This window comes from Aquarana catesbeiana, linkage group LG01 (genome assembly GCF_042186555.1).
Source record: "Aquarana catesbeiana isolate 2022-GZ linkage group LG01, ASM4218655v1, whole genome shotgun sequence".
Lineage (NCBI taxonomy): Eukaryota > Metazoa > Chordata > Amphibia > Anura > Ranidae > Aquarana > Aquarana catesbeiana.
In genome coordinates this window covers 235,953,373-235,973,767 of record NC_133324.1, presented here as the reverse complement: position 1 = coordinate 235,973,767, position 20,395 = coordinate 235,953,373, and the positions used below count along the sequence as shown (strand labels likewise).

Sequence of the window (20,395 nt, the reverse complement as noted above, 5' to 3'; positions counted from 1 at the left end):
TGGGCAGTAGCAACCAATACAGATAATGCCCTTCTCTACCTCACCAGGGGTGTTAGGAACAGGCCAGGAAATCAGAACTAAGCTCTTACATAGAAAATCTTCAGAGGGACATCGGTAGGCACATCCATCATATAGGGACACTAGACAAAAACGGAGGCTTGCTGAGCTGGGTGGGTTTAGGTTTTAGCGGAGATACCTGCCCTTTTATTGGGCAGTGTCCATTCACTTGAAGGTTGCAACATAAAACAGAAGTCGTTTTGAACATAAACTTGTTTCCTTTGTTGTAGAATTTAGAAAATGGTGTACCACTATGTCTACACAAGGAAAATATATTTTGTAGTGCAACAATGCAACCTAAAAGTCAAATATATCAAGTCCATAAAAAAGACCAATGCTGAAAGAAGGGGCAGTGGAGGACATCAAAAACATCATCATCAGTTAACAAAGGGAACATCACAACACTGGCTACAGCTCCATAAATGAAGATCTTGGGGGATCCATCTGACAAGTAAGTAAACACAAACAGGTGCAGTGTATAATCACTGACAGAGATATCTAATCCACCCACATTACAAAATGCATAGAATGACGAAGCCTCTCAGGGGATCAGCAATGCTGTGGGCAGTCTAGGTACTGTACACGTCTAGGTACTGTAGCCCGCGAGCAGTGAAAGCAAAAGTGGGTACTGGTGCTGGGAGGTGGTAACATAAAGCACTCAAGAGATACAAAAATGATCATAGATGTGTGTCTCTGGGTGCTTTTTGTTATCTCTCGGTGCCAGTACCGGAATTTGCTTTCGATGTGTGCCGCTATAATACCCCGCCTGCTTGCAGGGCTGCTAATCCCCTGATATACTTCATTTTGCTATGCATTTTGCAATATGAGTAGAGTGGTTATTTTTTAATCTCTATTAGAGCGTTTATATCACCGACCCTGGTTTTATACATCCTGTATACATACTAGTCTAACATTTGTCATGGAGGTGTCCAGAACCTTGTTCAGGAGGCAGTGGGAAGGGGTGATATAGCAAAGCTTTAGCTGCAGATAAAACCCCACACATAATTTATATGTGCTAGTTGGGTATTATGCTGAAGCTTTCATATGGGGTTGCAGTGCTGTACTAGGTAACGACTGGATGGAAAAGAAAACAGAAAGACAATCCTGAATCCACACTTGCACTGACACAAGGTAGAACCGATATACTAACAGTAAAAAATACTTGCCTGCCTAACAGGACCAAGGTTTAGTGACTTCTTACCTTATTCTTATTGACCGCCGAGCTGGGACAAAGCAGGAGGAGAGACAAGGATGAGCTCTGGAGTTCTTTGCACACTTGCCACAAAAAATGTCGGAAAGAGCCACCTGAAAACAACTCATAGCATTAAAATATCTATGAAGAAGTCAATCTGCCCTAATTATGCCCTAAAACCCTGTGATACAATGGAACACTTTACAAATTGTGTCGCATCATTATGAGCTAGAACTGTGTGCTTGAACTTGGAGACAGTAATAAAGTCAACACATTAGGGCTCATTCATATCAGCCCTGTTGCAATACCTTGCTTTATATGGGGCCTTGTGATAATATGATGTAGGCACACATTATATTGCAATGCAGCATACTACAGTGCTTGCCAATATGTTGAAACAAAATGCTGTGCATAGCCTTAAACATAGTTGAATTTTAATAAAGATAAAAAAACAAGCACTTATTTGTAGCAATTTGTAGCAGTGATCGTATACTGAGCGCACCATAATGTGTGCTCACTGGTGTGGACAGATCTTTGTACAGTTCCAGCTGTGTTTTTGTATCAAAACACACAGTACGACACCTGTGTGAAATATCTAATTAACCAACAGCAGGGCTCATACTAAGAAACTTCATATGTGAAAGAACGCATACCTGCAGAGCATTGGTGATTTAATAAAAAAACTTTGATCTGACAGAGCAAATGTCATACTTGCTGAACAGAATGGAGGATGCTAGAAACTGACAGTACTACATGGTGCACTACACATTACACTGGTGATAAGCCTTGTATTCTGCACTCTAACAAGAAGCATTTTGTTGCAGCCCTGTATAATGAGGAAATTGCCTAGTAACTCACTTGTTCCGTGTACTTCTTCTCCAGTAAAACGGATATTGAATGCATAAGTAGGATCCCCTCCGCTTGCCAGTTTGACACACAGCTGGGAGGAAGGAACACAGGCCAGCTGCCGAGCTGCTTGGCAGAAGTAAGCATTCTCGGAGGTCCGAATTTCACCTAGATAGAAAAAAAAAAAAAAAATGATGGAGCATGAAAAGGCATTTAAAACTTATAAACCAACCAGACCCTGCTCAATTTTTGCTAAATGTTTAAGTACTGTGTTTAGGTACCAACTGAAATACAGTAGGTCCTGGGCTATATTAAGGTACGATTGACTACAGTTATCGGTTAGAAACTGCCAATTTATAAGGAGGTCTAATAAACTGTTCCCAATTAATTATAAATTTCTCACCTGACATGCATAATGAATATTCCATGTTTTTTAGGCAGACAGTTCAAAGACATGGTAGCTTATCTCTGATGTCCCGAGAAAAGCAACCCTAGACCAAAAATTATCCAACCTGGAAATACGTTAACCATTCTGGTGGCACGCTATATCGTAGCAACAGTTTATATCTCACATGGTTCTTCTGAGGGTGCAGTGGTATGTAGGTTAGTGGGAATACAACTACATATTTGTTATGATTATCTAAAATCAAGAATGCACATATATTGCAAGCAGTAATGGTTGAAAGATTGATAGATGAACCTGGTCTTTGTAAAGGGGAGTTCAAGTTTCTCTTTCTTGTGATAACAGTTCTACCTGAAATTACATACTATGCTGTATTCACCTGTGTAATAAGCAATGCAAATGGGGTTACATACCTCCTACAAGCTCCTGATAAAGAATGAAGAGAGCCTAATGCTGGGTCATAGGCTATAGGTGAGGAGCAATATTTCTATGTGTCTAACCTCCTACAGGCAGGGCACATGCTCCAGTTTAATGTCCACAATGGGCAATTATAGAAAGCAGTATAAACAAATCGAATGCTTGAATGGCTTTGACCAAGATAGTTTAATTTCAATAAACGTGTTCAGTGCTCTGACCTCCCACAATTTCCAGTGGATCCAGGCTGATCTCCGGAGCTGCGTGGTCAGCAGTCCTCTGCACAGTTGCATTCAACACACGACTCATCACCATCACTTTTGTATCATAGAAGATCAGTCCTATATAAAGAAATGCAGAAAGTGAACCTATAACTTGTACTTTAAACTACTATTACATCTAGATTTACTTGATAAAAACAGAAGCAATAATATGAAAGTACAATAGACTGCAGAATACAATGCATCTTGGTACAGCTATTTCAAGGAAATGCAAAGCTAAAAACTTTTAATACATTCCACACTGCTGAAACCCAAAACAAAAACCAAATGCTGCTACTGCTGACCTCCTCCTGAAAATGCTGCTTGCCTTTCTGCCATTCCTTATAGTTTTCCAAGTAATAGAAGTCAAAATTCCTAGTCTGCATTTCCTCTGCTCAATTAATAAAGCTATTAAAGTCAAAGGATCAGTGTGACAGCCAGACAGCTAACATGTCAGAAGGCGGTCAAAATGAATTGCTGAACATTAAAAAAGGCTAGTCCACAAAAAAACTTCCAAAATAGCATGCACAGATCAGCATATAAGCATCTACAAACCTTTTGCTTGTTGTAGTAGAGCAGAAATACTGTGCGTGTACATTTCTGTCTGTCGTAGCTCCACAAGTGGCAGGAAAAAGGTTTCTAAGGTTGTGTTCAGTGATTGTAGGAGGGCAAATCGGAGCCGTAGACTTTCTATGGGCACATCTGAATAATGAAAGAAAAGTAGATCGTTAACTACAGGCTAACAGGTATAATAGGATTTTTGAACTCACCAGAAGTCATTCTTCTTTAGGTTATACAGATGCCTACAGAAGGGTTGGACACTAGCAAACAAAAAACTGTAGGCCGACAAAGGATTCCCCCTCTCTCCCTATTACCAACATATGTCTCGGTTGGTAGACGGTAGTATCAAGAGCATGTCTTGATTTCAGAAAAAATGAAAGCAACATGCTGTAAAAATGTGGTTTTCCAGCAGAGCCGAATAAAAGACATCGATCCTCCTAGGACATTAGTAAAAAGCCGAGGCATGCTGGTAGTAGGGTTATCCTGTGCGGGCCTACAGTTAATTTTTTTTGCCAATGTCCAACTGCATCCAATTCGCATAAGTGTGAACCCAGCCTAAAAGTGAATAACTTCCTGTGTCCCACCAAAGACAAGAAAGAAAAACTAGTCAGTCATCGAGGCATTAGATATTTTTAATGTCACATAAACAATCAATAATCACATCATTTCAATATAAGGTCTACATTTTCTGAAATAAACACACACACAAAAAGAATCACTTACTGAGCAGACAGGACACCCTGGGATCAGCAGTGTCTGAAGTGTCCAAATAGACCTCATGAGGATGTAATCGGGCAGGGGTTATGGCTAGATGACGGCAAAGGCGATTGATATACTGAACTAAAGCAACATCCATTTCAAGGGCCCATTTTCTGCTGGATTTCTGGGCATGACGCGTGTCAGTGCAGGCACATCTGAAGAGAGAGATATATCAATCGTAAATATGAATCCCATGAACAAGTGTTGTCTGCAGAACGACACTACAATTTTGTAGAAATGTTATGGCATCATGCACTATCATATGTGCCATTTTCTATCTGTATGTGGTTTGTCACTACAGTAGTGCTATTTAAAGAGGTAGTACACTAAAAAGTTATACTTTAGTTAAAGATGGATCCTGGTAGAATAGATCATCTACATGGCTTCTTATATCTGATCATATGATGATGGTAAGATATGGTGGCCATTGCTCCCTGCTCTTTTCCCTTCCCGTCTTATGCCACGTACACACGACCGGACTTTTCGGCATCAAAGGTCCGACAGAACGAATCCGTCTGACAATTTGATCGTGTGTGGGCTTCATCGGACCTTTTCTGTCTAAAAATCTGACGGACATTAGAAATAGTTTCAGCTCTTTCCGATGGACTCAATTCCTATAGAAAAATGAGTTAGTCTGTATGCTAGTCCGACAGACCAAAAACGACGCAAAGGCAGCTATTGGCTACTGGCTATGAACTTCCTTATTCTAGTCCCGTCGTACGTCATCACCTTTGAAACGATCGGACTTTGGTGTGATCGTGTATAGGCAAGTCCGTTTTGTTGGAACTCCGTCAAAAAGTCCTTCAGAGTTCAGTCCCACGAGAAGCTTGCTCGTGTGTACGCGGCATTAGAGTCCTCAGTGTTCCTATCAGCCTTGCTAAATTCTTTTTCATATTGCACAATAAATTACATCCCTTTATAATGACTCTGTCACATGTAGAGCTATGGTTATTCATGTACATAGACCTCCCCACCATGGTCACTTTGAGACACAGTAAGCTGCCAAGTAAAAATTACCCACCAGCATCGAAAATACATCCATTTTTGGTGGATTGGGTGTTCAACAGTATTGTGGCTGCTTGCATCTAAAAAGGAGGACCTTGCGCTCTGGAGGAGGTCAGCAAGAGATTCCTGGCACTCATCCATGCTAATGTTTAAACTGGAACCACATAGTCCGATTTACTTTTTCTTTCAGATCATAGGTCAGATTGTCAACATTTTTATGCAGATAATTTTTTATTAACTTTTACAACTTTTATAATTACAAAAATAAAATTTCCCAAATGTGGCAGGTAAAGAATACCCAGCAAGCATAGTTTAGGGTAAGGTCCTATCGTCTCTATTAATTACAGTTACAATTTGCTGCCAATAAAGCCAGCCACAGATGGATCAAAATATGGCTGGTTCAGCAGGTACTGGCCGCATTTTGAACCATCTATGGGCAGGCTGGTTGTACATCTGTCCCAGATTGCACTGTTTTCCCGTATCCACACACTTGATGTGGATGGGGAATCCCTCCAGCAGAGCTGACAGCAGGGAGACTTTCCCGCCATCAGAACACATCTATCAGTGCCGGCAGCACTGATCAATCTCTAAATCGACTTCTGTACAACAGCTTGTTGGAATATTTCGCTTGATCAGTGCTGCCGGCACTGATGAGTGTGTTCTGATGGTGGGAAAGTCTCCCCGCTGTCAGCTCTTCTGGAGGGATTTCCCATCCACATCAAGTGTGTGGATACGGGATAACAGTGCAATCTGGGACAGATGAACAAAATTAACCAAGTACTTAGTGCAAAATGCCTGCCTAAACAATCCATTTAACCTATATCTAAATCAGGCAGACCCTCAAGTTACACAGCTGTTGAGAAACCTGAAAGGCCAAATCTAAAGCAGGCCATAGACAAGTCAAAAACCAAAAGAAAATTCTTGTTGTTGATTGTCAAGTTGTTCAATTTTTTTGAATCATTGTGTGCCAGCTGCAACATGCGATTTTCTGTTTCAATAATTTAAATGTTTTTCTTTCCAAGATAGAAAAGAAATACAAAACATAGCAACAACAGTAGTTTGCTAATGTAACATACACAGCAGCACTGGTAAACACAATGCAACAAGGAACAATGTTGAACTGCTCATTATTTTGATTAAAAGTCCAGGTAGTTATTGTGGGCCAACTGACAGCAGTTCCATGATGTGAAGGACCCTGATTGTAAGGAAAATAGTGCCCAACCCAACATCCTGGATTTTTTTTTTTAGAAAAACAAAACAAAACGATGGCACAATCGCATGCATCACTTTCTTTTTTCAATCGACGGAATGTTTGGATGTTGACTTGTCTATGGCCAGCTTAAAACAAAATTTGATTGCATGAGGCACAAGTTGTACATGCTGAGTGGCTCATAACAAGACTGTGGCTGATTTTATCTCAAGTACTTTGCTGGGCTGCCTTTTTAGCAGGCCACACAGAAATTGGAAGGACTGGACTTACAGAGTTGGACTATAAAGTAGTGAAAATGAAAAAAAGAGACCCAGCCTCAAGCAGAAAAATGGAAAGCATAGTCACCTACTACTGTGAAGTCATGTACTCAGTTAAACAGTAGCTGTATTGCCATACCACAGCGATGCCACTGCTTAAGAAAAAAAAAAAAAAAGAAAAAAGCTATCCGAGAACAGTTATATTGCATGAAAACATGGGAGAAAAAAAAAAAAAAGTTCATAGCCTTCTCGTGATGTTGACAGGTCAAGTGAACACAAATAATTCCAGGGGCTAAACACTGCGGTGTGATTTTTAGGAATAGGATGGACCAGGGTATGCATAGCTTCAGTAGTACACTATCACTAGTGCAGACAGTGATAGCCACTCTCCGTTATAAATATCATTACATTGGAAAACCTTGTTCATTATTATTATACAGGATTTATAAAGTGCCAACTGTTTGTGCTATAAAAATCCAGTAAAACGGAGTGCATTATTCCATTGTTGTTGACCTGTTTTTCAGCCACCAATGATATTAACCACGGGGTAAAATTGATCTTTTTTTACTAATACAGGAATATGTCCATACCTTTCAAAGTGCAGGTCATAGCCACAAGCCAGGATAGCTCTCCAGATGCTTCGGATGTCTTGCTTAGCTTTGTCAACCACAAATTTGTGAAAACCTTCTAGTGTCAGGTACTTTTCCTCTGCAACTGAAAATGCAATGCACAGAAATTACACTATAGTATAAATAATTATTAATACATAATTAGACAGAAAGCATATGCAATCCTTAGTAGCAGACATACTTTCTTGTTTCTTTGTGGGAGATTTGTCATTGTCTTTCTCATCTGGCCGGCTCTTCTCTGGAGACTTTGGCTTTACAATTGGCTTCTTCTCACTGAGAGCGGTTCTGTCGATGTGAAAACATTTTATACATAGAGTTTTTATATATCTTTTATTGGTTTCACTCACTGCTTAAATATAAAAACTTTGACACTTTTGGGCATAATTATTTAGGAGGACAGGAATGTGTAAGAAGTATTAAAGGAGAAGTCCCGCCAAAGCTCCTTGGCTTTGGCTCATTGGCTGTACTTCTCCTATGGATCACAGGAGATTCGTTTTGCACTCCTGTGACCAGTCTTCAGCAGAGAGCGGACTGAAATCCGCTCTCTGCTGATGTCACGGATATCAGTCCAGGCACCGCGTCATCCCGACAATAGAAGTCTGGATCCGCCAGGTGTCTGGACTAGCACCCGTCTCAGTCTCTCAGCGAGCCGCTGAGAGCCTGAGACGGCCCATTCATCCCCCTCCACAGCCCAATGCTCCAATGAGAGCGCAGGGAGAAGAGCAGAGAGATGTGACTGACAGTCTGCAGCTGTTTGCTCACGGAGCTCTGAAAACCGAGTGATTGGCAATGTTTGATCGCTCGGTTTTCAGTGTAGAGGTGCCAGGGGACAGATGCAGCATCCACCTAGGTAAGTATGAATGGGGAAAAAAAAGAAACCCATACTTCCTTTTAGCCTACAACAAATTATTGATATTCTATTCACTGAAAAATTTAGTAGTTATAGGCTTTTGTTTTCTGCACACCATTGTAACTCTTTGTCATGCTTTAGGGTTTGTTCACACCAGATGCATTGGGGATAGTCTGGCTGATATTTCCAGCACAGTATCAACATGTATACAAGCCAAAACGCCTTTACAATGGTGTTCAGCACATGCAGTCATTTTTTTTTCCCCACAGCGGTTTGTGGCCTCATTACAGCCTATATTAGTAAGATCTGTACCGACAAGAAGTAACTATCCATGACTAAAATGAAAGTATGGGAAAGCTTTCGATGATCCTGATGGGTACCATTAATCTCTGCAAAATAATGTCCAGAATATATATTTATTTTTTTATTACATGATTCACATGCCTGGGTAAATCAAAAACCTATTTAAGTTTACCTCCAGCCTAAACATTTTTTTCTGTAGATTTAAAGCGGGGGTCCACCTATCTATCGTTTTTTTTTTTTTTTTGAGTTCATTCACAAACTTTTCTTCTCAGCATTACATACTCACATATTGTGTGTAATATGTCCGCCTGTGTCAGATTTCGTCGGAAAGAATAACTTATATTATTCACTGCAGGCGGTTTCCATCTTCATTGTGGGCATTTGAAGCCCACAAGCATTTATTTCCTGGATGTGGTGAATGCTGTGCTCCCAGCATTCACCGCTTGTTCCCGCACATGCTCAGTGGCATCCTGGGAAGCCTGAGACTAGCTCCCAGGAGTCTGGGAGAGGCTAGAAACACGCCTACTTCCACGGGAGGAGAACCAGGAAGTGCAAAGAAGAATAGAAAAATAAAAGGTAATTACGGCGATTTAAATTTTTTTAAACGGCATGTCAGCATCTAGGCAAGGAAGAGAATACATACAGATATTGTTTAAAATTTGGGTGGAACCCCGCTTTAAGCCAGCCATAGAAGGAGCAATGGTTCCCGTAGTTGCAGGAAAGAAAAAATGCTTGATTACCCCATCAACACAGCCAGTGTTGATGGGGGAATCCCTCCCACAAAGGTGTCGGCCGTCCTCCCCGGGAGAGCAAAGCGTTTACTGTTAGCAGCTATAATATCTGCTAGAAAAAAATCGCATGCAAGGTTTCACAGGCTGGTTGTACCCAAGCTGATTGATTGATCAACTAGAAGTTTCAGGCAGGAGCCCGTCAGCTGGAAGACATTTGTAACTATGTAGTCAACCAAACAGCAATGTTGTGTGTGAAAAAAAACCCAACAAATTCAAAAAAGTAAATGTTACCTTCTGCCAATGAAGTGAGAAATTTACAGAGGGGGTAACACACTAAGTAAAATAAACAGGACAATTATAGGAAAACCCTGTCTTATCTTATGCATGCTGCTGGTTCCCGAAGCGGACCAAACCCTAAAGGGGTCTTCAGTGTCTAACTACATTTGTTACACCACGTGCCAGCTGTCACTGCACACAGGATCTAGTGCCTGAAGTAAACATTACAGGCCAACCCCACTGATGTGGGTTCCAGGTACGGTTCCCAGGATAAACATTGAGGGCAACCGATCCAGAAACTGCTAGTGACCCTAAGGCAAAAAGCAGTTTGATCCTAATAGACGTGTCAGTCAAAGTAGTGAAGAAAAATAAAAAGAATTCGTTTAGAAAGCTTCACCAAAGGAGAAAAAAAACCTCAAGTCCAACAGTGATATGAGAGAACACTGGGGAAGATTCCCAGCTAAGCTTTTGTTAGTGTCCAATCACCTGAAGGTAGCAGCCAAGCCATTGTCTACATATCCATTCTCTTGCATCGTGCAATTACGATACAAAGTTTTTGTTGCAGATACCCTAAGTATTCCAATAGTCTCTTGAATTTTCTTTATGAAAAAACTCAGCTTATAAGCTTTTAAGACCCTGCAAAGTCGCAAAATGCAAGGTGCGGGTTTCAACAAATACACAACTTTATCTCCTGGAAGCCCAACATCAACTAACACAGCATGGGTCCCATACTGTGACCAAAAACACACGGTCATGCATACATATTAATATCTCTAAAGACTTACGGAATATGGAATTAGTAGGCTAAGTGAGTGATACTCAAAAACTCACCGAACACTATTCAACACAGCTTTGTCTTTAGCGGAAGGTTTGCTCACTGGTCGCTTGGTGCTCACAACCTTTACTGGATGCTGCTCCTTTCCAGTTTTACTGTATTTGCTTTTGTCAAACTTTGGTTTAGGAATGCCATATTTCCTCAGAATCTATAGCCAAGAAAGGGAAAATCAGTTAGACTAATAAACAGATAAAACACAAAACAGATATCTAAGGGTGATGAGTTTTCTACCAGAAACTAAGGGGTGTGGGTATAAAAAAAAAATTGCATAACTATTCGTCCAAACTGCTGGTACGTTTGTTCTGTGCGAGTCACAAAATCAAAAGTTTTCCTTCTAAATCCTATCATCTTTACCTCCATCTTGTGGGCATATTATAATATTTTTTCAAACCACAATTTATGAAGGAATAACAGTTGACCTGTACCAGAAATAAAAAGGTGGACAATTGATTTGGCCCCATTTGCACAGAATCAATGTAACAGCAGTTGTTGGACAAATAACTATGCAAATGTTATTTTTTTTTAAATAAATACACCCAAAATGTTGCCTTCATGATGTCTAGTTTAGTAAATAACAGATCATATTTTAATTGGGCAAGTAGGCAATAATACATCAAGTTCAAACCTGAAACCAGGCCATGTATACACAAATAGGAAAGGAACAATCTTGGAGCTGGAAACTATTACCTGTGTAAGCTGATCTTCCAGGAGTTTCTTGGGGGGGCGAACATTGGTGAAGAATGTATGTAGAAGATTTCCTGGTGTCTGAGAATTCATCTGCTCTTTGCTCAAATAAATATCAGATACCTTGATGAACTTGGCAGGAGTCAGGCTGAGCATTTGTTCAGCATGAACACAGCTTTTGAATATTTCTATTAGAACATCTCGAGCTTCTGGGACCAACTTGTCACCTATGAAATGATAAAGCAAACAGTTATGTGGCTTTGTGTTTTTTTTGTTAATTTTTTTTTTACTTCAGCAGCAATTTGGAGTACAACCCAAAAATGTATTCTGTAACTGTACATCCATAATTCCCCAAAACTTCTTGGGATGTACACTGGGATAAAAAAGAGGTTAACAAAGCAAAATGAACAGAGATGAACGCAAAGCAAGCTAACACTCGGCTGGCTCTACACGACATAAATACAACAGTGGATCTACTGGTGGAGTATTGATTCTGACAGCACTCGTAATCCACAAATTCCTATAAACTTTCATAACTTGTTAAAACACTGTGCTATATCACCTTTCAGGGTTTTATCGGTAAAGTAATCTCCTAAGCCTGGAATTCCCTGGGTATCAAACAAACTCTGGTTTACTGTGGAGACTGTCAGTATTTCTTCTGTAGACATTTCCATAAGCTCATCTTCACCATCCAGACTTGACAAACCAATCAGATCACTGCTATTAAATAAACTTGCTCGGATTTTCTCAATCTTTGCTCTGGAACGCACCTACAACAGAAATGAAGAATGAAAACGTTTAGCTGAAGTAAGAGACTCTAATGGCACAAACACATGCAAGGCAGCTTTGCATTTGACTGTGTTACTAATGGCCAGGACTACTATTTCTGATGTGCTTGTTGGATACATATTGAATAGATGAATACAGTTCTATGCAACAAAGCATTCCTGGAAACCTTTACAGTTGTGCAAGTTCATACTTCGAATCATCTCACAGTGACGTACATACTTTACTGATAATGATATATAAAAATAATCAATAAAGCCCAGCAAAGCAATAAAAACTTAACAGCGGTTCTAGTCTTTACCCACCCCACTCAAATACAGCCATGGCCAAAAGTTTTGAGAATGACACAAATAAAAAAAAAATCACAAAGTCTGCTGCTTCAGTGTTTTTAGATCTTTTTGTTAGGTGTTACAATGATATACTGAAGTATAATTACAAGCATTTAATAAGTGTCAAAGGCTTTTATTGACAATGACATGAAGTTTATGCAAAGAGTCAATATTTGCAGTGCTGACCCTTCTTTTTCAAGACCTCTGCAATTCACCCTGGCATGTTGTCAATCAACTTCTGGGCCACATCCTGACTGATGGCAGCCCATTCTTGCATAATCAATGCTTGGAGATTGTCAGAATTTGTGGGGTTTGTTTTGTTCACCCACCTCTTGAGGATTGACCACAAATTGTCATTGGGATTATGATCTGGGTCGTTTCCTAGTCATGGACCCAAAATGTAGATCTTTTGGTCCCCAAGCCACTTAGTTATCACTTTTGCCCTATGGCAAGGTGCTTTATCATGCTGGAAAAGGCATTGCTCCTCACCAAATTGTTCTTGGATGGTTGGGAGAAGTTGCTCTCGGAAGATGTTTTTGTACCATTCTTTAATCATGGCTGTGTTCTTAGGCAAAATTGTGAGTGAGCCCACTGCCTTGGCGGAGAAGCAACCCCACACATGAATGGTCTTAGGATGCTTTACTGTTGGCATGACACAGGATAGATGGTAGCGCTCACCTTTTTCTTCTCCATTCAAGGTTTTTTCCAGATGGCCCAAACAATGGGAAAGGGGATTCTTCAGAGAAAATGACTTTACCCCGGTCTTCAGCAGTCCAATTCCTGTACCTTTTGCAGAATATCAGTCTGTCCCTGATGTTTTCCAAGGAGAGAAGTGGCGTCCCTTCTTGACACCAGGCCATCCTTCAAAAGTCACACCTCACTGTCCGTGCAGATACACTCACACCTGTCTGCTGCCATTCCTGAGCAAGCTCTGCACTGGTCCCGCAGCTGAATCAAATGTAGGAGACGGTCCTGCCGCTTGCTAGACTTTCTTGGGCGCCCTGTAGCCTTCTTCACAATGCAGTGGAAATGTTTTCTTTTTGGGGATTAAGTTCATTGTCACGGCAAAGAGGGACTTCGCAATTAATTGCAATTCATCTGATCACTCTTCATAACATTCTGAAGTACAGTGGGGACGGAAAGTATTCAGACCCCCTTAAATTTTTCACTCTTTGTTATATTGCAGCCATTTGCTAAAATCATTTAAGTTAATTTGTTACTTTTTGGCCTTAATTCTAAGCGGTATGTGTGGAGAACACCAGACACTGCTCATCACCTGTCCAATACAGTCCGAACAGTGAAGCATGGTGGTGGCAGCATCATGCTGTGGGGGTGTTTTTCAGCTGCAGGGACAGGGCGACTGGCTGCAATCGAGGGAAAGATGAATGCGGCCAAGTACAGGGGTAGCCTGGACGAAAACCTTCCCCAGAGTGCTCAGGACCTCAGACTGGGCCGAAGGTTTACCTTCCAACAAGACAATGACCCTAAGCACACAGCTAAAATAATGAAGGAGTGGCTTCACAGCAACTCCGTGACTGTTCTTGAATGGCCCAGCCAGAGCCCTGACTTAAACCCAATTGAGCATCTCTGGAGAGACCTAAAAATGGCTGTCCACCAACATTTACCATCCAACCTGACAGAACTGGAAAGGATCTGCAAAGAGGAATGGCAGAGGATCCCCAAATCCAGGTGTGAAAAACTTGTTGCATCTTTCCCAAAAAGACTCATGGCTGTATTAGATAAAAAGGGTGCTTCTACTAAATACTGAGCAAAGGGTCTGAATACTTAGGACCATGTGATATTTCAGTTTTTCTTTTTTAATAAATCTGCAAAAATGTCAACAATTCTGTGTTTTTCTGTCAATATGGGGTGCTGTGTGTACATTAATGAGGAAAAAAAATGAACTTAAATGGTTTTAGCAAATAGCTGCAATATACAAAGAGTAAAAAATTGAAGGGGGTCTGAATACTTTCCGTCCCCACTGTATATGCAATCGGCAATCATAAAAACTGAGGCAGCAGACTTTGTGAAAATTAATATTTGTGTCTGTTCTCAAAATTTTGGCAACGACTGTACCTCTCTAACAGATTGCTACAGAGACAGAAAAGGATGGTAAAATCACAACACTGGGAATACACAAAGCATTGTGTTTTCCTCACTCGGTTCAAAAGCAGCCATTTACCAAGAATGCCTATTGTAAGGTCTAATTTACTGATCCATGTAAGATCTAGTGGTGTGCCACATGTCCGAGGAGTATTCTGTAATATGTAAAGACTGATTAAAGTCATTCTGAAGGTTGTAATTTTTTCTCTAAAAATGACAAACATGTTATAGTTACCTGCTTCTGTGCAATGAGTTTGCACAGATCAGCCCTGATCCTCCTCTTCTGGTGTTCCCCACCGGCGGTCCTGGCTCCTCCCCCCTGCCGAGTGCCCCCATTAGCAAGCCTTTTGAGCACTCCAGAGCCACGCTCCTGTGAATGGACATTGTCCATTCACACAGAATGCAGCTTGGCCCAGCCCCCCGCTCTCTCATCATTGGCTCACTGGCTGTGATTGACAGACAATGGCTCCCGCTGCTGTGTGAGCCAATAAGGAGAGAGCGAGCCGGAAGAGCTATGGCTCTCATGCACATCACTGGACTGAGATGAAGCTCAGGTAAGTATAAGGGGGTCTGGAGGAGCTGCCCACTGAAGGTTTTTACTTTAATGTATAGAATACATTGAGGTAAAAAACCTTCTGCCTTTAGAACCACTTTAAATTCTGAGCATTGGGGGTTAAAAAAAAGTCTTTAGGGCAGCCAGGAAGGCTCTGTCAAGCTGTCGGAGAGTCCAGACAAATGATACCACTGATCACCCGGCCAGCCAATTTTAGCATGAAACAGTAAGAAAACATGCAACTGTAAATTGGTCAATTTTAAACAACGATGATGCATTATACAGTTAGCATGGTGTCACCCAATCTGAGAAAACCAAGTTTTTACTAAACCCATTTTAGCCACTTTCAAAGTTATAAAATGTATGCATGTCAAAAAAATAAATAAATAGAAGAATGTAAAGAATTTACCTCCACAACTGCAAATCCCTTGATTGGCCGGGACATGGTTGTATGGTTGTCCAGTGCGCTGACTGTAAACATGGATCCTACATCTGGCAAAGAGGCTACTTCTACATTGTCAAGTTGCTCCACAAGGCTGCCTAAACTGCCCATGCTCCCTGTACTGCATATGGAAATATCTAAACTCTCTTGGCTGGATATTGCATGTGGCTCCAAAAGTCCTTGTGGCACTGCAAGTTCTGGAGGAAACTGTTCCACAGATGTCTCACTGGTGGTCTGAGAAACGCCCTGTGAGCTGCACAATGAAGCCTGGCTTGTGGAAGCAGAGGCACTGACACTAACCGCAGGGGTCACACTGCTGGAACTGCTAATGTCCATGTTGTCAGGGTTTGGCATTCTCGTTTTCTCTACCTCCGTTTTGCACTCAGCTCCTTCAGTTTTGCCTTTTGGTTTTGGAGTTTCTACATCCTGAAGGGGAATGTAAATTTCATCCTTAAAAACTCCCCCATGAGCATTACATGCTTTCCGAATAGCACCTCTAACAATAGACTCCTCAAGGTGAGTAGGGATCCCTGAAATAACAAGCAAACGGCTATGGGCAGTGGGACCCACCAGTGCCTGACTGGCATCAGCTATGGCATCATTGGTGACACCCAACCCTTGTGGATCTTTACTTGTAAGATGCCTGAGAATCATTAGCAAAGTCAGTGCTCTGTGGAACCATAACATGTCCTCTGGCTTGCTTCCTCCTATACTAAGCAAGGCTGGATCATTCTCTGCTCCCCGTGAAGTAGTGCGCTTGGCCGTGGATGCCTTGTCACGCTTGATCTTGACTTTCTTCCTCTTTGAGAGTAAGCTTGGGCTTTGTGGAGTCTGACCAGGAGATGATGATGAAGAGGAGGAGGAGTCACTAAGATTTGTGGCATTAGTCGAGGATACCACACTCACTGCAGAGCTCATATTAATAGGAAGAGTAACTTCTGCCACAGCAAGACATATCTCCATGAGGGCATGGAAATAAGTGGAGAACCTGCCTTGTTCAGCAATTCCAGGCACAGAGCCACCACAGGCATTGCCTGAACTCCAGTTCTGAGTCTCCTCATCATACAACTTGCGCAGCTCTGTCTGTAGAGCCATAAGCATTGCTAGACACGGATTCAGTTGCAGAGCTATGGAAGATGACAGACCAGTTGGGTTCTTTTTCTGCTCAAGGTGATGAACTTTACGCAGCAGTTCAGCCAGCAGATGGAAGAGCAGCTCCTTTATAACAGCAGCCAGATCTGTTGTCCACAGTAAATTTGCTAAATTAAAACAAAGACGAATAACACATCTTTAGAAACGAATTAAAAAAAACAAAAAACACAAAAATGAAAGGACAGTAAGAAAATGCAGACCTTCCTAGGCTAAAAGTGCAGATATTCCCAACAAAGTTCAATTTGCGTTCTTATACACACCTTGATGACAGATGCTGTACTGGTGAATTATAACAAGCACACAGCCAGAATGTGCCAACAGTGGGAAAAATTATTATTTAATCCCCTGCAGATTGTGTAAATTTGCCCACTTACAAAGAAATGAAGGGTCTATCATTTTAATCATAGGTGTATTTTAAATGATAGAGACAGAATATCAACCAAAAATCCAGAAAAAACACATAATACAAATGAAATAAATTGAGTTGCAGTTCAGCGAGTAAAATAAGTAGGGATGCACCGAAATTTCGGCCGCCGAAACATTTCTGCCGAAAATGGCCCTTTCGGCAAAAAGCCGAAAGAGAATTTTTGTCGATACTGAATGGGGCGGGGCCTGGGCGGGGCTCCGCCCCCGCCCCTGGTGCCGCCTATCAGGGGGGCTTCCTATATCATAGAAGAGAGGAGAGCCGCCGCCTGTTTGATTACAGCGCCGGGAACATCTCAGGACGGGTGATCTGTCTATCAAAGTGCCCGGACAAGGGGGAGGGGCTGTATGTGACGGCGCGCAGCGGGGAACACACAGCTATTGAAATAAAAACTGTGATGTTCCGGGCGCTGTAATCAAACAGGCGGCGGCTCTACTCTCCCTTCACTGGCTGCAATGGGGACACAGGCTGCAATAGGGACACTGGCCGCCTGCATCTGACGGGCACTGGTGAGGCTGCATTGATCTCTTGTATCATGTCCCCAGTCTCTGACCATCTCCTGTACCATGTCCCCAGTCTCTGACCATCTCCTGTACCATGTCCCCAGTCTCTGACCATCTCCTGTACCATGTCTGCAGTCTCTGACCATCTCCTGTACCATGTCTGCAGTCTCTGACCATCTCCTGTACCATGTCTGCAGTCTCTGACCATCTCCTGTACCATGTCTGCAGTCTCTGACCATCTCCTGTACCATGTCCCCAGTCTCTGACCATCTCCTGTATAAAAATATTTTTAAAAACAGTCACTTTCGGTATCGGTGTTGTTTCGGTATTGGTTTCGGTTTTCGGGATCAAGAAAGATTTATTTTTGGTATCGGTTTTGGCATCAAAAAACCCATTCGGTGCATCCCTAAATATAATGACTACTATGTTAGGTGTTCGGCTTTATATTTACTTCTACTCAAAAGTATAATCCATCTGTAAAGGCTGAATTTATACAGTTTATGTTCAATATGCTTCTATTATTGCAAAATAAAAATAATAAAAATTTCCCTTAAACGATTTTAACGATTTGTACTGCACTATAAAGAAGGTATTTGCTGAACAAAGTAACAAACATCTCACCCAGAAGTTCTACCACTTGCAGCAGAACAGAGGATGGGACTGTATCAAGCTCATCATCAGACCTTTCATCTCCATCCTCTAGTTTCCAAAATAGCAGCTGCTCAGTGAAAGCCATGGCAAGTGGAAATTCGAGGGGCAAGGAATGGAAATCTAGTATGGCACCCGGAGAAGGAGATACTCCTAGAACAAAATATTCCTAAATTAGACTATTTGTAGGTCATGTTACATCAATCAATAAGGTTTACATTAATGCAAAGAGTTAAACCTGTATAGGCAATGCTAGCAATCAGCCTACTCAGATCTATCTACCTTACAATGCTACACACAAGTTTTTGTAACATTATGCAATGCAGAGTAAGTTGCATGCAAACATACAGATAGGTAATTTTTCTGCAAACTACTTCAAATGTCCACTAAAAGTGGGCATATGCTTTCTATCATGTTACATTATGCAATAAGCTTACATATTTATTGGCAATTAATAATCTCTGGGGTTTCAGCAGGGACAGGCCCAGTTTCGACCCATTTAAGGGCATACAGGTTATACCCAAGTCAATCCAACTTGGATACAACCAGCCTGTTGGATTTTTTTTTTTACATGCGATTACTGCCAGCGGCTATATCCATTAGCAATAACCACTGTGTTCTGCCAGGTGGAAAGGTTCCCCACCAGCCGAACACAACAGAGCTGCGGGAGGGATTCCCCCAATCAACACTGACTGTGTTGATGGGATAATCAAGCAATTTTCTTTGAAAGAAAAGTAGTGGCGCGCTAATAAGTGAAGATTTTTAAGAACAAACAAAATTGTGGTACCAAATTGTGATTATAATTTTGCTGCAGCTGTCACTGGTGTGCTCCCACAAATAATATCAAAATGAAAGTGTGACAGCGTTGCAATGATACAATAAAAAAATATACCAAGAGCCTTTCAGCGATAATACAATATATATAAAATTAAAAATAGAGAAATACAATATATAATAATACAAGTCCAATAATCAATAATGGGAGATCTTCCACAGTGATGATTCATGTAACAAAACTTTATCCTGAGTGTTCCCAGCACCGCATGCAATGTCCGCTCACCTCCTTTATGCGACAGTCGGAATAAAGGATAAAGTTTTGTTAGAAGAATCATCACTGTGGAGGATTTCCCATTATTGATTATTGAACTTTTATTATCATATATTGTATTTCTCTATTTTTAATTTTATATATATTGTATCATCACTGGAAGGCTCTTGGTATATTTTTTATTGTATCATTGCAGCGCTGTCACACTTTCATTTTCAAGCAATTTTCTTTCCTTCCACCTGTGGTGGAAGGAAATAAAATCACATAATCTATGGGCTGCTTTACTCTACTATACAGAGATATAGAACAATCTACTGGGCAAAGCAGAACAGGGTAAACGTGTCTGCTATAGAAATATGTCACAGGTGAACAACTGAGCATGACTGCCATGCTAGGATTAGGAGTCATGGATACAGTACATTGCTCTGTATTTCATAAAATAAAATGCCCTTGCTTTTCAACAGATCTTCCAGATAAGATGTCTTACAAGTAATAAATACCTATTTTGACGTGGATCTTGTCGGTGGGAATGATTGCAGTTGGGTACTGGTTGGTGGTTGGTGGTGGGGTCAGGCCTGTATTACTTGGAGAGGCATCACGGGGGAAACACACAGATTCTATTAAATTCAGTTGCCCATTTCTCTTCACTTTATGACCAAGGCCATACACTAAGACTCGAGACCAGGGAGCTTTGTACAATGAAGAGCTAGAATAAAACACAGATTAAAATAAAAAATGATTAAGAACTTAGGGGAGTAACTGGACTAAAACTCCTTAGGGGAAGTTCATTAAAAAATTAGGTGACCAAAAATCTGACAGTCTCTGCGATTGATGGCTCAGAAACAGCTAGAGTCACAGATAAATTGGTTATAGAATCCACTGTAGAGGGCATGGTGGCGGTCTGTGTAAACAGCGTCAGAAAAAAAAATTGCATTCTGGGTCATAAAGTCCCGCATTACTGTAGTAAAAACCGCAGAGCACCCAACCACTTCCATTGTGGCCAAAGAGGACTCTGCTCTGCTGAGGGAAGAGACTCTAAAAGCAGAGGGCGACATGATTCCAGGACACCAACGTTGTCATTTTTAGGAAGCATGCTGCAACAGTCCCTAAACCATTAGGACGACACCTAATTAGG

General features: G+C 41.2%; 1 protein-coding gene across 3 annotated transcripts in view; it reads right to left on the bottom strand.

The window, feature by feature from the left end:
- Positions 1–20,395, bottom strand: part of HECTD4 (HECT domain E3 ubiquitin protein ligase 4) — a 282,112-nt gene that overhangs the window by 17,370 nt on the left and 244,347 nt on the right. For all 3 annotated transcript variants that reach the window (XM_073625973.1, XM_073625959.1, XM_073625965.1), the window contains exons 59-71: positions 19,761–19,966; positions 18,186–18,365; positions 15,453–16,744; positions 11,835–12,042; positions 11,276–11,499; positions 10,585–10,736; positions 7,775–7,878; positions 7,555–7,678; positions 4,457–4,647; positions 3,728–3,874; positions 3,134–3,253; positions 2,108–2,263; positions 1,259–1,362 (exon numbers count right to left, since the gene is read on the bottom strand). In XM_073625973.1, the coding sequence (XP_073482074.1) occupies positions 1,259–1,362; positions 2,108–2,263; positions 3,134–3,253; positions 3,728–3,874; positions 4,457–4,647; positions 7,555–7,678; positions 7,775–7,878; positions 10,585–10,736; positions 11,276–11,499; positions 11,835–12,042; positions 15,453–16,744; positions 18,186–18,365; positions 19,761–19,966 (3,208 nt within the window). The remainder of the gene's footprint in view (positions 1–1,258; positions 1,363–2,107; positions 2,264–3,133; positions 3,254–3,727; positions 3,875–4,456; positions 4,648–7,554; positions 7,679–7,774; positions 7,879–10,584; positions 10,737–11,275; positions 11,500–11,834; positions 12,043–15,452; positions 16,745–18,185; positions 18,366–19,760; positions 19,967–20,395) is intronic.